General features: G+C 35.8%; 2 protein-coding genes across 2 annotated transcripts; one reads left to right on the plus strand and one right to left on the minus strand.

The window, feature by feature from the left end:
- The first annotated feature begins 227 nt into the window (after nt 1-227).
- LOC137408208 (COX assembly mitochondrial protein 2 homolog) lies at nt 228-5,062 on the plus strand. Its single transcript, XM_068094623.1, has 4 exons — nt 228-310; nt 2,463-2,554; nt 3,001-3,072; nt 4,813-5,062. Exons 2-4 carry the CDS (start codon nt 2,474-2,476, stop codon nt 4,888-4,890), a joined length of 231 nt encoding a protein of 76 aa, XP_067950724.1. The 5' UTR covers nt 228-310; nt 2,463-2,473; the 3' UTR covers nt 4,891-5,062.
- LOC137408201 (uncharacterized) lies at nt 4,982-12,914 on the minus strand. Its single transcript, XM_068094610.1, has 4 exons — nt 12,783-12,914; nt 6,721-6,824; nt 6,127-6,265; nt 4,982-5,314 (listed from the first exon to the last, which is right to left on the minus strand). The coding sequence occupies exons 1-4, from the start codon at nt 12,858-12,860 to the stop codon at nt 4,982-4,984; spliced, it is 654 nt and encodes a 217-aa protein (XP_067950711.1). The 5' UTR covers nt 12,861-12,914.
- Between the last annotated feature and the right edge of the window lie 893 nt (nt 12,915-13,807).

Below are 13,807 nucleotides of genomic sequence, written 5' to 3' on the forward strand. Positions count from 1 at the left end.
ACAAACTAATGTACACATAATCGACGAACGCAACGGAATGCGTAAAAAGTGAGTGACTTGGTAATTGCGATTGTTAACTTCTCATTCCATAGTTGAAATTTGTTAGTGAGCTGAACTGGTTAATTGGAACCCAAACTATAGCGCGTTTCTTTTTCGTATTCAAAGTATTTTGTGAGGGACATCATGATCATAAATATTGTATTATAACCAGTAGAGCGTTGGTTATATAAAAGGTGAAGGCCGCGTTTCACGGCTTTTGAAGAAAGAGTCTTATTAAACATTGCATAAACTCTATTACATCAATATATATGTAATTATTTACTTTTGTTATAAATATGGAGCAAATAAATACAGTATTGTTTAAACTACTTTTAATGCAACACACTATTGACGGTTTACAAATACGATTATTACTTGGAAAATCTGCCTTCAACTAGCTAAATACATAATTTAAAAAAAAATGCTTTCTTTATCATTAGCTATAATTTTTATGTGCTTTTGTTTAGTCTAAACTCTAAATCAAGACCTAAAAAGCATGGTGGTTAGCTCAGTAGCTAGTCTCTGACAGTAATGCAAGTTTAAAAGGACTAAGACTAAGAGTCTTTTCATGGTAGAGTGTGTATTAGATGTGGCTTCTGATTTATCCAATCTACTCCAAAACTGCAAATAAACAAACCATGATATTAGTGCCAAAATAGTTCACTACTTAGTGCTGCTGTTTACTTAATCATGATAACCAATTAAAGTACCAATGAGAACCCTGTATGCCTAGTCGTGTTGTAACTCAAGTTTTTAAATTGCATGTTTTTATGGAAGATATTGAAAATTTATGCAATCATTATCAGTAGCCAGTACATTTTCCAATCCTGCATCCCATTCAAATTTGTAACTCAGCTGTCTTATTCTTATACTACAAAGTTTCTGAAGCCTTCTGTTACTTTGATTTGTACCATCTGTATGTGTTTGTAAGCTAGTCTAGCACATTGTCAAGTCAGCCAAAAAAGAAATTAGACCGTTGCAAAAGGAAAGCATGCAGGTAGGCTAACAGGACAGACCAACAAACCATCAGAGCTGACACACAAGCTAATGCAGCAGGCCAGTAGACTAACATGTTTTGCCAATAGATTAACGCCAGCTGACCAACATGACAAATATACAGGCAGGCAAGCTAACATGGCACTCAAGTAGTCCAGTTTTACAAGCAGTAATTTACTGACCATTTAACGAAAATTGGAAAGTGGTAACAGTTATATATATTGATGAAAGTTAACAATTGCCAGTTTTACAAATAACAAGGCACCAAAAACTCAACATTCTTTGCTGCACTGTACAAGTGATGAACAACTTAACTGCAATAACATATTAGTTTTATGTAGTTGTCAGTGTAAATGATGTGCAAGCCTCAACCTGCATGTATTTCCCAGCTGTTTTCACCAAAGTGCTAGCAGAAGACGCGATATCATCTTATTTGAACCTTTAAGTTATCACTTATTTTCAAACCTATTATCTCTGCAAGTGGGCCCAGTTTTTCAATATTTTGCAATGCATTTTCTGAATCTGTGTAGCAGGATTGATCCAGTTGATGATTACTTGTTTCACAGCAATAGTTGTGGAGTGATTGAAATTGCTGCCTTTTTTAATTTTGCTTACACTACACATTGCAAACAAAATAAGTACAAGTTGAGCTATATAGTTATAAAAATACATTGCAGAATTCTATATTCATAAATCTTTCTAGATGTAGTTTTATGTAGTTCTATGTACTTGATTTAAACAATTAAGTTAGCATTTTCAAGACTTAAGTTTTTATATTAATATACTGGTTAGTGCGTATATTTTTTAATGCAACAATGTTATAGCATTATCCTTTCATTGTTTAAGCTCTCATATAAAAAAGGTATTCAGAGTTATTATAGTAGTCGCATTATTAATGTAATAATTGTAGATTTCTCTGTGTTAAAATGTAAAAACTGCCTAGTTCACTGAGTATAGCACATCAGTGAATCTATCTCAAAGGTTTTGCCACAAAAAAACCAATGTCATTTGTCGCTTATAAAGTAGGAGTAAATATTTCACAATTAAGTTTTTGGAATTGCTGGTGAATGGAATTGCTGAAAGGAACGTGCTTCAAGACCTTAATAACATTTTTTATGTGTGTACCAGACAATCACCTAGTAAGCGATCAAACACTTGCTAGTACATAATATCATAACTTACCAGATCATGATAAAACAACTAAAACTCTCCAATATTGCATCTTTGTCTCTTTTCACCACAAGCTTAAACATGAAACAAATTGTGCATCATTTTAAGCACAAAGTGTGGCACTTTGGTTGCAAGAGATTTGCACATTTCCCAAATCTGCCAACTCTAGACTGACTAGCGACTGCTAGGTTTTCAGATGGCGTTGATCAATATTAAAGGCAGACCAGTGAAAAATATATTTTTTCACATATTTGCAGTATATCTCTAGATGCATCCCGACTTGTCACCACAGCTTCATAGTGGTCCTTGTAATGACCTGATCAAGCAGCTAACTCAGTGTCGGGCTGATGTGAGTACCATTCTTTACTCAAGAAAAGACACTAACAGTTATTGTTGTTTATATGTTTATGCACACTTGTTACGTTCTCATTGTACCCAATATGACACAATGCTATTTTTTCAAAAGGGCATCTTTGTGAGGATGATAGGTTATACGAGCAGTAGGCTCAGCATTGCCCGGATTTTCCTTAATTTTAAATCAGGTCGCCCGTGGGTGGGTGTTTAGCAGGGGTGCTCGTGGGTGGGTGTTTAAGTGGCTGGTTCTCAGGAACCAGATGGAGTTTTGAAACCAAATATTTTCAGCAACCTGATGGAAGACATACAGCCTGTCCGTGTGAAGTTTTAATGAAATCTATCAGAAAATGTGGAAATGCGTAGCATTTACGCGGACTAACAGACACACAATGACTGTACCTTATTAATATAGATTTCTCAGTTATGTTTTTATACTTGCAGCATCCCTTCGGTCGGTTCGTTGGTTCATGTAACGAATATGATAGACTTGTCAACAAATGCTTAAAGAAAGAGGTGAGTTTATCGAGCTATTATTTCTCTCATTTGGGTGTTTATTCAGGCTAGTCAAGTGCTGTTTCTATATGATGAGCATGTTTCTAAACGAATACAACTTGTTTGTATGCAGTCGCATGCTACCTAATGGTATGATGAAGTTGTTGTTGAAAAACAATTATTTGTAGCAAAATGACTCATGATCCAGTAAACTACATATGAATAACTTTGTTTTGACTTGGCTTTCTAGGTTTTATCATTTTTGTTGTATGAACAATAATTGACTCTGTTGAGTAGTTGAACAATTTTTTTCTTATTCTCATAGATTGATCCTTGAGCATATGAATACTAAGCAACTGTTTTTGTGGCTAAATAGGGCTAAGTAGACTGGAGGCCTCTGTGTGTGCGGTGGTGGTGTGTGCGGTGGTGTGTGTGTGGTGGTGTGTGTGGTGCGAGTGTGTGGTGGTGCGTGTACTTTTGTTTTAATATTTAAGGCTCTGCTGGCTTTGTGGCCAGCAGAGCAGTCAAAGTTCTTGCCCAAGTGGGTTTTACTTTAACCATGGTAATACCCTTTCTGCAACACTCTCCAACAGTCGGGTCAGCCTATTTTATTACCTATTGACCAAGTGTTTGACATTAATTGATGGACACGGTTTTCTAAATCTTGCAGTTGGTTCATTGCCAGCATCGTTGAAGACATATTCAACTCAAACTGTCTCATGCAGTTTGTTTCTATACTTTGCAAACGGATCATCTGCGGGAAGGCCGATTACTACAGCAATTAAGAAAGAAAAATGTTTGTAACATTAGAATTGTGTATTTATGGTGGTAGTTATCTGTCTAGTAGTGTTGGTATTGCATTAATATTAGCATGAAGATGGCTATTATAGCTTGTTTTATTAAATCTAGAACTTAATCATTGTTTGTCATTCTGACTCTGTTGACTTTAGTGAATGCTTTTTATAAAACACTTGTAAATTGCTTTTTAAATTGTGAAGTACAAAAAATTGCTTTTTATCGGCATTTTATTAGCTAGCCAAAAAAGCTGCAGTCAGCGTAATTTAGTATGAAGTTTAACTATGATTAACAACTCTTACTTTACCAACACTGAATAAATTTTTGTTTTACCTCTTCAACTCTATTATAGTAATATCCAGTGATGCTAGTCACATGTTAACTCATTATTTTTAATAATAATAATAGCTGAACATCCTCTAGCATGGATTGTGTTTCGACCTCCACTTTGTCGCATTTCGAAACAACAATTATTTTTAATTTCGCAATGATGCTATAACAATTTTTAGTCGCTCTTCTGTGTATTATTCCCATTCCGTACATTGCTTGGCTATGATACGGAATGAGAAGGATGACCATATGATATATTTATTATTTAGCTGTGTAATAAAGCTTGAGTAACCTTTACAGCTGAAAATTTTAATTAATCAGCTCTAACCAATTTCAAGCAAGAAAAGAAAGAATCGTTGGGATTGCAGAAAATTTATGTTACTTATGATCGGCGAAGCAAAAATAGACAACGTTTCAGACTGTTTTAAGCTAGCAATCACATATTGATCGTGTGTCAACGAGCTCCTACGTAAGGCTCTCAAATTACGAATAACTTAAAATCACAATTAACACAGACAATGTTTTAGTCACTAATGCATTACCTGTCCAGGCTTTTTATGGGAGTCCATGGTTACTTAATAATATAGTAGGAAGAATTCTATGGCTTGCAATGTTGATGCAGTCATGTATTTGCAGAGACTAGAGAAGAGAGCCAAAAATAATGAGGGTGCAATGAAGGCAAAGATGGAGCGATACGAGCAGTATGGCAAATGAATTACGCTGATTTTCATAGAAATATTTGCTATCATATTTATTTTGATAATAGAAACTATACAAAAGTTGACCAGTTGATATTTACACTTCATTAGTAGTAGTTAAACCCATCCTTTTTCTTATATACTTTCTCGTTTTTATATCCTTCATAAACATCACGATATTTCAGTGACTTAACAATTGTATCTCTCTCAGGAAACGCTGTCTTGCCACCAAATTGATGTTTTGTCTGCTCAGTGAACCTTAGTGGCTCGAGCTCTAAATGCACATTCTTGGGTAGGTCAGCAGACTTGAGCCTTTCCTCAGGTGTTGTAATGTTGCGTGCAAATGAATAAAAGTTAACGACATCAGAGAGCGTTTGTAACTCTCCGAGTTCACAGCTTGGTATATCAAACTGGAATTCTTTTACACAGGCTGTGAGCACCTATAAATTACATTACAGAGTGATTAGACCTTATCACCAAATGTAAAAGTAAAAGCATTCTGATGTAGTCTAACTAAGGCAAGGAGGGATGTAATGAAAACCAAGTAGCTATGCTGATTCCTGCTTTTTCATATCAGTTTTTAATAAACAAGAATATTGGAAAACTACATGTGAACTGAGGAAGCCTAACAGAAGTGCGTCACAACCACCATAACAATAGCAAGTCATGAGCTGGCTGTTCTAGCCTAAGTACAATTTACATGTTTGAGAGTATATAATATAATAACAAATGATAATTACACATTTGTACCTTTTATGCTAACCATTACAATAAGAAAACTTCTTGTTGAAAGATTTGTTGAACGCATCAACTGATATCAATAGATTACAATCGAGTTCTCAAATTATTCCTACTACCAACAGGAAATGACTTAAGTTTTTAGCACTGCGGTTGACCTTGTGCCAAAAAAATGGCAAACCATCATAACAATCTTGAAGATCTGCAGAGGCCTACTCAAGTCTATACTCAAATGATCCTGGGGAGTCCTTCCTTCACAGGCAAAAACCCTTCGATCATGGCAACTTTACTGCACTGTTACTGGCAAATAGTAAATAACATTAATGTGAAGGCTGAAGGAGTTATGAAAATGCATTAAAGAGCCAGCATTATCATCTGTCTATACTAGTTATGGAATACTTAATTATTAAGTACTGTACACGTGTGTGTGTTTTATGCTAGAATATATAAATCACTGCATAGATGCATGATAAAGTGCATAAACGTTCATTTGAAACGATCTTTGACAACTCACCTTATATTTGAATAAATTGTCTGTCATTTTTGTGGTGGTTTCAATTTCACTGGGGCTAGATGTGAGCTGCTTAGCCAATGCTATAACCTTGCCTTCCACATTATCAGGAGGAGTGTAGTACTTTGGCAGTGCTTCCAGTCTACAGACAACGCTGACAAGCTAATACCTTCATGTCAGCAACGTTGGTCACTTTCTATCTCTATCGAGTACTGACACAAACATCACAAATATACCCATTACAATAACAAGTAAATATTGCTAGATGAATCAGTGTTGGCTGCAATGTTCTTCTTCTTCTATGCAATGACCTCACAGTTTTTATATATAATAGTTGAGCTATGTATACAATATTTCATTTGATTATGTCTAGATAAGTAAATGCACTATAGTAACGTAAACTAGAGCTTGATAATATTTAACACATTTGCTGATTGATAAGGTGATTTAGTTTGTCAGGAGCTATACCAGCCCGTGGTAACGCATATTGTAGAAAGCACAAACTGTAATAAAATTTGAAGATTTAAAAGTTGCAATTGGATAGATCTAGCCAAAAGATGAAATACACGTCATGAAAATGTGGTAGAAGTCTCTTACATCTGCTCTTCATAGTCATACACTTGCTCCGTCGGTAGATCTGAGTTATCTCCTTTGGGCGGACCATCAGGATTGCTGGAGAACTGTTGGAAAACGCTTGCTTTCTACGGCCAAACAGTAGAAAGGATTCAGAAAATACTATTGATTGTATAATTGATCGTAATATATCTATTTGTTGGCTGTAGTGAATATTATATTGAAAATTTGCGAGTTAACAATGTTTGATGTTTTTGAATAGACTCTTTACTGAACCAAATCAGTAAGTAGCATTAAACAATTGATGTGTGAATCTGCACTACCGTTTTTCATGCAGTAGATGGAAACTAGCCAAAACATGAATCATCAAAATTTTTTACTTAATTATTTTCGTAGATTTAATTAATTCTGAGAAAATGATAATTTTAGTCCATTAGACATGTGAATCTAAATCTAAGGAATGAGTAATAACTAAGGTGAAGGTTATTGAATGAAGGTTTTTGAATGGAATAAAGGGTTTGGCCACACAGCCTAGCTTGACGTGAGGATACGAAAACTAGCTCTTAGCGTGCTTGCATAGAGAACACATATTCTTCTGTGATTTTAGTCTTCCGAGTTTTCGTAGTTTGCAAAATTCTGTTTTGTCAGTGCAGTTTTGCCTGTACCGTGTGCTTCCTGTACCATGTTCTTCATGCACTATTGTTATTGGTAGATTGTCTGCGTATGAAGGTAGCTCTGCCTTACATTGCTTGCTTTTATGATAATATGACGTTTCTAGCTTGTAACATCTATCCCCAAACAAAGCCCTAACCATAATAAGGAAATTGTCTTGAATTTTTTAATCGAGTCCAACTAAGGTGCCAACTGAAAGCAGGTGTTTGAAAAGTGTCTCTAGCAAAACAATACAGTGAGTTAATACAGACTATTGAGTTGCTTATAATTCCATTTTGCGTCCCACTTTAGAAGTAACACACACGATGACCTCTCAGAGAGAAATAAGGGCTCAATGTGATTGAAAGATGTAATAGATTCATTTCGGCACGTATTAGCACGATGACTGCGACTTTTATTCGATATTTTGTGAGAAAGGAGTGATAGTGATTTAGAAAATCCATTTTTTCTATTTAAAGGCTAACTGACAGCACAAAATATCATTGCATTAACAGTAACACATAAAATTGGAATATATTTTTTGTGTAATTCTGACTGAATACCAGGTTTTACCAACATTTTCCAACTGTGAAAATGGACAGAAAGATTTGCATTCTTCACTTTTTGAACTAGATTAATCACAAAATTGTCCGTTTAAAATCCTTATTCACGAAAGCAAAGCATGTGTTAAAAGGCCTTAAACAGATAACTTAGCAACGGGATGGGAAAAATATATTACAATGGCGGCCATCAAAAGAGTCTTGTGTCACATTCACACGTTGGTTAATCATTAGCATTGACATATCACAGCTTGGAGCGTGCATACGAATGTTTTGTCTCAAAAAACTGGCTTTTTGGTTCTGCTAATGTCAAACTCATGGATGAAAATGAATTACCACAATTATACTGATATAAATATATGTCATTTAAAGCACTATCACTTAACCATTATGTACTGCATGACTAGATATCTGATTGTTTGATATTTGAAAAAATGAATGTACCTGACTTAAATATGTTTACAAAAAGGAATGACTAATATGCCTTGTGAGTACTGAGAATATAAGGTAATTTACAATGTAGATCTAAAGATGCCATTAATTGAATAGAACAAATCAACTAATGACTGCTGCGCAATTTAGGAGCAGAAAACTGCTTTAATTTAATTTTCTCGGTCAAAAATATTGTAGATGAAATTTTTATGGTCCACTGCTCAAGTTTTATGGAACACTCTTTACAGTCAAAACGCTTTATCAAGCCTCGATAAGATAGATTGACTAATCCAATCAATGTCACTCCTGACAGGAGAAAAGAAAGAGCTCTCATAATTGCATTTGCCTTATCGCTGTACCCTATATAGTATACTTTGTAATCATAGATATCTTTTCTCATTTTGATTTTAAGTAATATGCTAGAAATTTGTGCAGGAAGGTATACAACAAATTTTCATGGGTCAGTATAGAACTGCTATAGTTAAGGCTGAATGTCATATTAGAATTTAGTTGCAACAGAACTTGGCTGATTTATTGGAGTTAGCATAAATAATCTTGACAAAGAGCTACAATAATTTAGGTTATCTATAAATAAATGCACAGCTTGTTGCTGTAAATCCACTAACTTTTGCGTCAGCGAAATCATTGCATACAATTTCCAACAGATGCTTCATTGGTCAATCTCCTACATGTAGAGCTGTTAAGGAATGGAAGTGGCCAAAACTAGATTAACCAAAGACTATATGTTACATTATGTTTATTCCGTCAGTCTGCATTTAAAGAATCGCAGGTGTGACTTATTGCAAACCGTGGACAACAGGAGCCAAATGGGTAGAACAAATCACTAGTACACGTCTTAGTATATCAGGCCATGTCTAGGTCTAGGTCTAGGTGTTTTAAGAACCCGTAAATCCCGAAATCGGGCAAAAGAAGGCCGTTGAGAACTTTATTTAAAAATAGTCAATAAAACATAAAATTATGGTAAGCCGCGCAAGTTGCGCGATGTTCTAGGTAAAAAACTATTCATATAAAACCCGGTGTTTGCACATACAGCTGAAGGAGCACCCCCCGTAACCAGTCTTGTTTCATGACTGTGAAGAACATTTTGTATTTGGTTAAAACTTTCGATAAGAGATTCATGGCAGTCGTCAGATAAAATCTTTAGCATGAGAGACATTCTTGCATGTTTGCGTCTTAGTTCTAAAAGTTCTAGATCTATAAAAATTCTTGCCTCTGTAACACTCTGCCTACCTTTCAAACCAGATATAAACCTAACCGCCTTTCTTTGGACTGCTTCCAATGATGCTACCTGTCGCATCAAATGAGGGTCCCATACTTCACTCGCATATTCCAATATTGGTCTACACAGAGTGAGATATGCAACCCTTCTAACCCTCATCGGCGCATTAAACAAAACATGTTTCATCATTCCCAATCGCTGACTTGCCTTAGATATGATTGAGTCTATATGTAAATCCCAATTAAAATCATTTGATATAAAAACTCCGAGGTATTTAAAACTGTCTACTACAGATAAAGGTCTGCCACTTAGGTAATACACCACATCTGGGTTTCCGCTACTCTGCCTTGCAAAACGAACGATTTGGCATTTATCAGTGTTAAAATTCATTTTCCAGTTATAGGCCCACTGGTCTAATATGTTTAAATCCTCCTGGAAATTCACTGAATCCTGAAGGGTGTCCACCCGAGAAAAAAGTAAAGCGTCGTCTGCAAAAAGCTTGATAGTAGAAAAATTTAGATTATCGGAGATATCATTTATGTACACCAAAAATAGGGTGGGCCCGAGGACAGACCCTTGTGGAACGCCCGATGAAACCAGCAGGTCAGAAGATGCAGCACCCTCTATCACTACTCTTTGGAGTCTGTTTGACAGAAAGTCCCTAATCCAATTTACCATGTACGGGTTTATGTTTGATTTTATCAATTTGTCGATCAACAAGCCGTGAGACACCTTGTCAAATGCCTTAGAAAAATCCAGTACCGCTGCATGTACTATATTATTGTTATCTACTAATTTCATTATTTCATTCACAGTAGAGACTAGCTGGGTGGAGCAAGATAGGCCTTTTCTGAAACCGTGTTGGTTAGAATATATGACATTTACCAGATCTTTATTGATGTTACTAAGCACAATATGTTCTAACAATTTGCAAGCAATGCATGTCAGAGATATGGGCCTAAAATTTCCCGGATCTTCCCGACTGCCTTTTTTATGTACCGGAACTACATTGGCCACTTTCCAGATATCTGGAAGTTTTCCAATGTTCAACGAGTACTGGAATATGCTCGCCAATATCTTACTAATAATTTCAGGTTCTAGGCAAAGATCTTCTTTTCTAAACTTATCTGGGCCCGGGGCTTTCCCGCGCTTAAGAGTATTTAGAAGTTTGAGAACTCCATCACTTGTTACTTGTATAGGGCATTTATCTGCAGAAAGTTCAGTTTGAGTTGTGGAAAAACAGTCACTATTTGAAAAAACACCCTGAAAAAATTCGTTAAAAATCTCAGATGATTCTAAGGCTGATTTATTTTTGAAAACCGCAGTGCCTTGTGAGTTTTTTCCAGTTTTCCGCCTATAAAAAGAGTAAAATGGTTTGCTATCACCCCTTTCCAAGGGTTCAAACAGCACTCGGTGGTAATATTCCTGCTCCATTTTACGAAAACTCTTTCTGTTGGTACGCCTAGTTTGTTTATACTTGGAGAAATCTACTTCTAACCCAGTGTGCTTACTTCTGTCATAAAGTTTTCGCTGTTGTTTCACTGCACGCCTGGCTGAGTTATTAAACCATATTGGCTCCCTGTTATCATTTTTCTTAGGGATACATTTAGGAACAAATCTATTGACAGCTAGATTCATGGACGTCTCAAAAATCTGCCAGACGGAGTTGATACTCGTTTTACTTTCAATTGCCTGTACTATATCTGTCAGAGTATCAGTTAAAAGTTCTTTAATAGCAGTAGAATCAGCCTTGTGGTATAATTTGATAAAAGAAGGCTGTTCATGAGATGTCTTAAAATTTGCTGCTACACAGAGTTCAACTAAAAAATGATCGCTGATACCGGGGTTGATTATCCTGTAGTCATAAATAAAACTAGACTTATTTGTCATAACTAGATCTAAAGTGTTTCCTAGCTGATGTGTTTGTTCCATTATAATCTGACGCATATCATGAGACAAGATGCAGTTCAAAAAAGATCTATGCAATTGTTTTTGATTTGAGTTTGATCGAATTTGTAGGTTGCACCAATCTATATCTGGAAAATTAAAATCCCCCACAACTAGTACATTAGACCCTGGAAAATCAGAGGTCATAAAATCCAGCAATTCCTCAAGTGGTGCAACTGCCTCTCCCGTCAGCCCAGGCGGAACATAACAACAAAGAACAAAAAATTCATTTTCATCTCTAGGACATCCAACTTTCACACAAACAGCCTCAACGGGTAAGAAAGATCTTTTGAAAAGGACTTGTTCTTGAGGCAAACTGGCTGTCAAAGCTAACAAAACACCACCACCATGACAATCTCGATCATGTCTGTATATAATTTTTTGAGAAGAGCTCAGAATCATTTCATTATTAAATGATGGATCAAGATGGGTTTCGGTTATGCACAATATATCATATTCCGAAGACAGAACTTGGATGTCATTCAGTTTGCCTCTAACAGATCTAGCATTGAGCAGCAAGATTTTAATCGATGTTATTACTTGTTCACTTTTATTATTTTCCCTTTTTTGATTTTGTACGCAGAATCTGGGTCTGCCTCCCTCGTTTCTCTCAACTCCTTTCGAAGCCGAAAATCCTCTTCTTGTTCTTTTTTAGAAAGATCTTTTCTAGCAAAAATACCTGACAGCTTCATGCCATTAATCCTGCTCAACAACTCAAACATTTGATTTTCAGACCTAGTGGATATTCTAAGAGGGCGAGGTCGCTCTTTGTGCTTTGAAGCATCGTACCTACCTAACCTATAGCTGTTATTCTTTTCTACTTTCATGTCAATATGGCAACGAATCAATTTCTAGTCGATTGTGAGTATCCAAGATTTTTCTTAAGAACGGTCGTAAAACAGCAGCTTTAGATTCTATAGGTTAAACAATGTTCGTTTGGTTTTATATGATGCAACGAAGGGCTAATAATTTGCCCTAAGAAGCATACCTGCCAACTCTCACGCATTGGGCGTGAGACTCACGCAATCACCCCAAAGAAAAAATGAAAATGCGTGAGATTTTTGCCTCAATTTCCACAATTGTATATATACTATCATTGATACATCAATTGCCCCAAAACCAAATCTCACGCATTGCCCCACTCTTGGGTTGGCAGGTCTGCTAAGAAGTAAACGATTTATTTTAGATGCCACTGGCAAACATACAAAAAATTCGTTCGTATATTGAATAAATAAAAGGCTAATGTGCGTACATACTCGGTGAGAATATAGTGTTTGGTATTCAATCTTTTTGAAATATGACCAGGTTCTACGAAAGGGTGAATAGCAAGCCATTTCGTATTGAGGCCGGGTTGAACAATAATTCCACGCCGTCCGTATTTAGCTGAGCATATCTAGCGAATAATAGCTGAGCATTCTACAAATTGGCCAATCAATGAACGCAACTCTCGTAATGGCATTGTTAGTATGCGACGCTTAACCTGCCTTTGTTACCAAAGGGTGGCGTACATCCGCTAAAAATCGCACGAACTTTAAAAAGTCTCGGTATTTGTTTCTAGGCTGCATATTGTTAAACCAGCTTTTCTCTATTATATTATAGTTGAAATAATAATAAAATACGAAGTCTTAAACACAAATTTTGAAATTATACAAGATTACTCTACTGAACACAATATACCAAGTGGGTTGATGCGAAGATTTTTACATTAGGTACCCGCATCACTCAGTGGGTATTTTGTACATGGTTCGGGAGTTGAAGTTGTAAATATTTTTTCGATTGATTACATTTGGTTTTTATTAAACTTTAGGAGTTGTAGTAATGTATAAATCGCATGGTAGAATTCCCATGTTGATTCCCCTTGCCACAAATTTTGACAATAGAATTAGGTATATTATTATTATGTTATATCATATAGATACATGTACTGTACATTTATAATACAACGAAATAATGAAATACAGATATAATATTGTTTCCCTCATTGTACGTGTATTGTATTCCTTCTATAAAATTGGCTCTTTGTGCATCGAGCAAATTTCAGGCTTGCAATAATAACTTTGGATGATGCGCTCAGTCGAGTGTGCTGTTTTATCTTTTTGTTCTTTTTATGTTGACAAGCAGTTGCTCAGTTAGAAAGGGCTGATTGATTAGTGTAACATAACACAGCAACACTCATAAATAATTGGGCCAGTGAGGAGTGTAGGCCAGTGTACTATTGTTGGTTTGAATACTTACATGTCTGAATCCAACAAATGTAGGTATCTAACTTGTTCGCGTACTC

This window comes from Watersipora subatra, chromosome 1 (genome assembly GCF_963576615.1).
Source record: "Watersipora subatra chromosome 1, tzWatSuba1.1, whole genome shotgun sequence".
Taxonomy (NCBI): Eukaryota; Metazoa; Bryozoa; class Gymnolaemata; order Cheilostomatida; family Watersiporidae; genus Watersipora; species Watersipora subatra.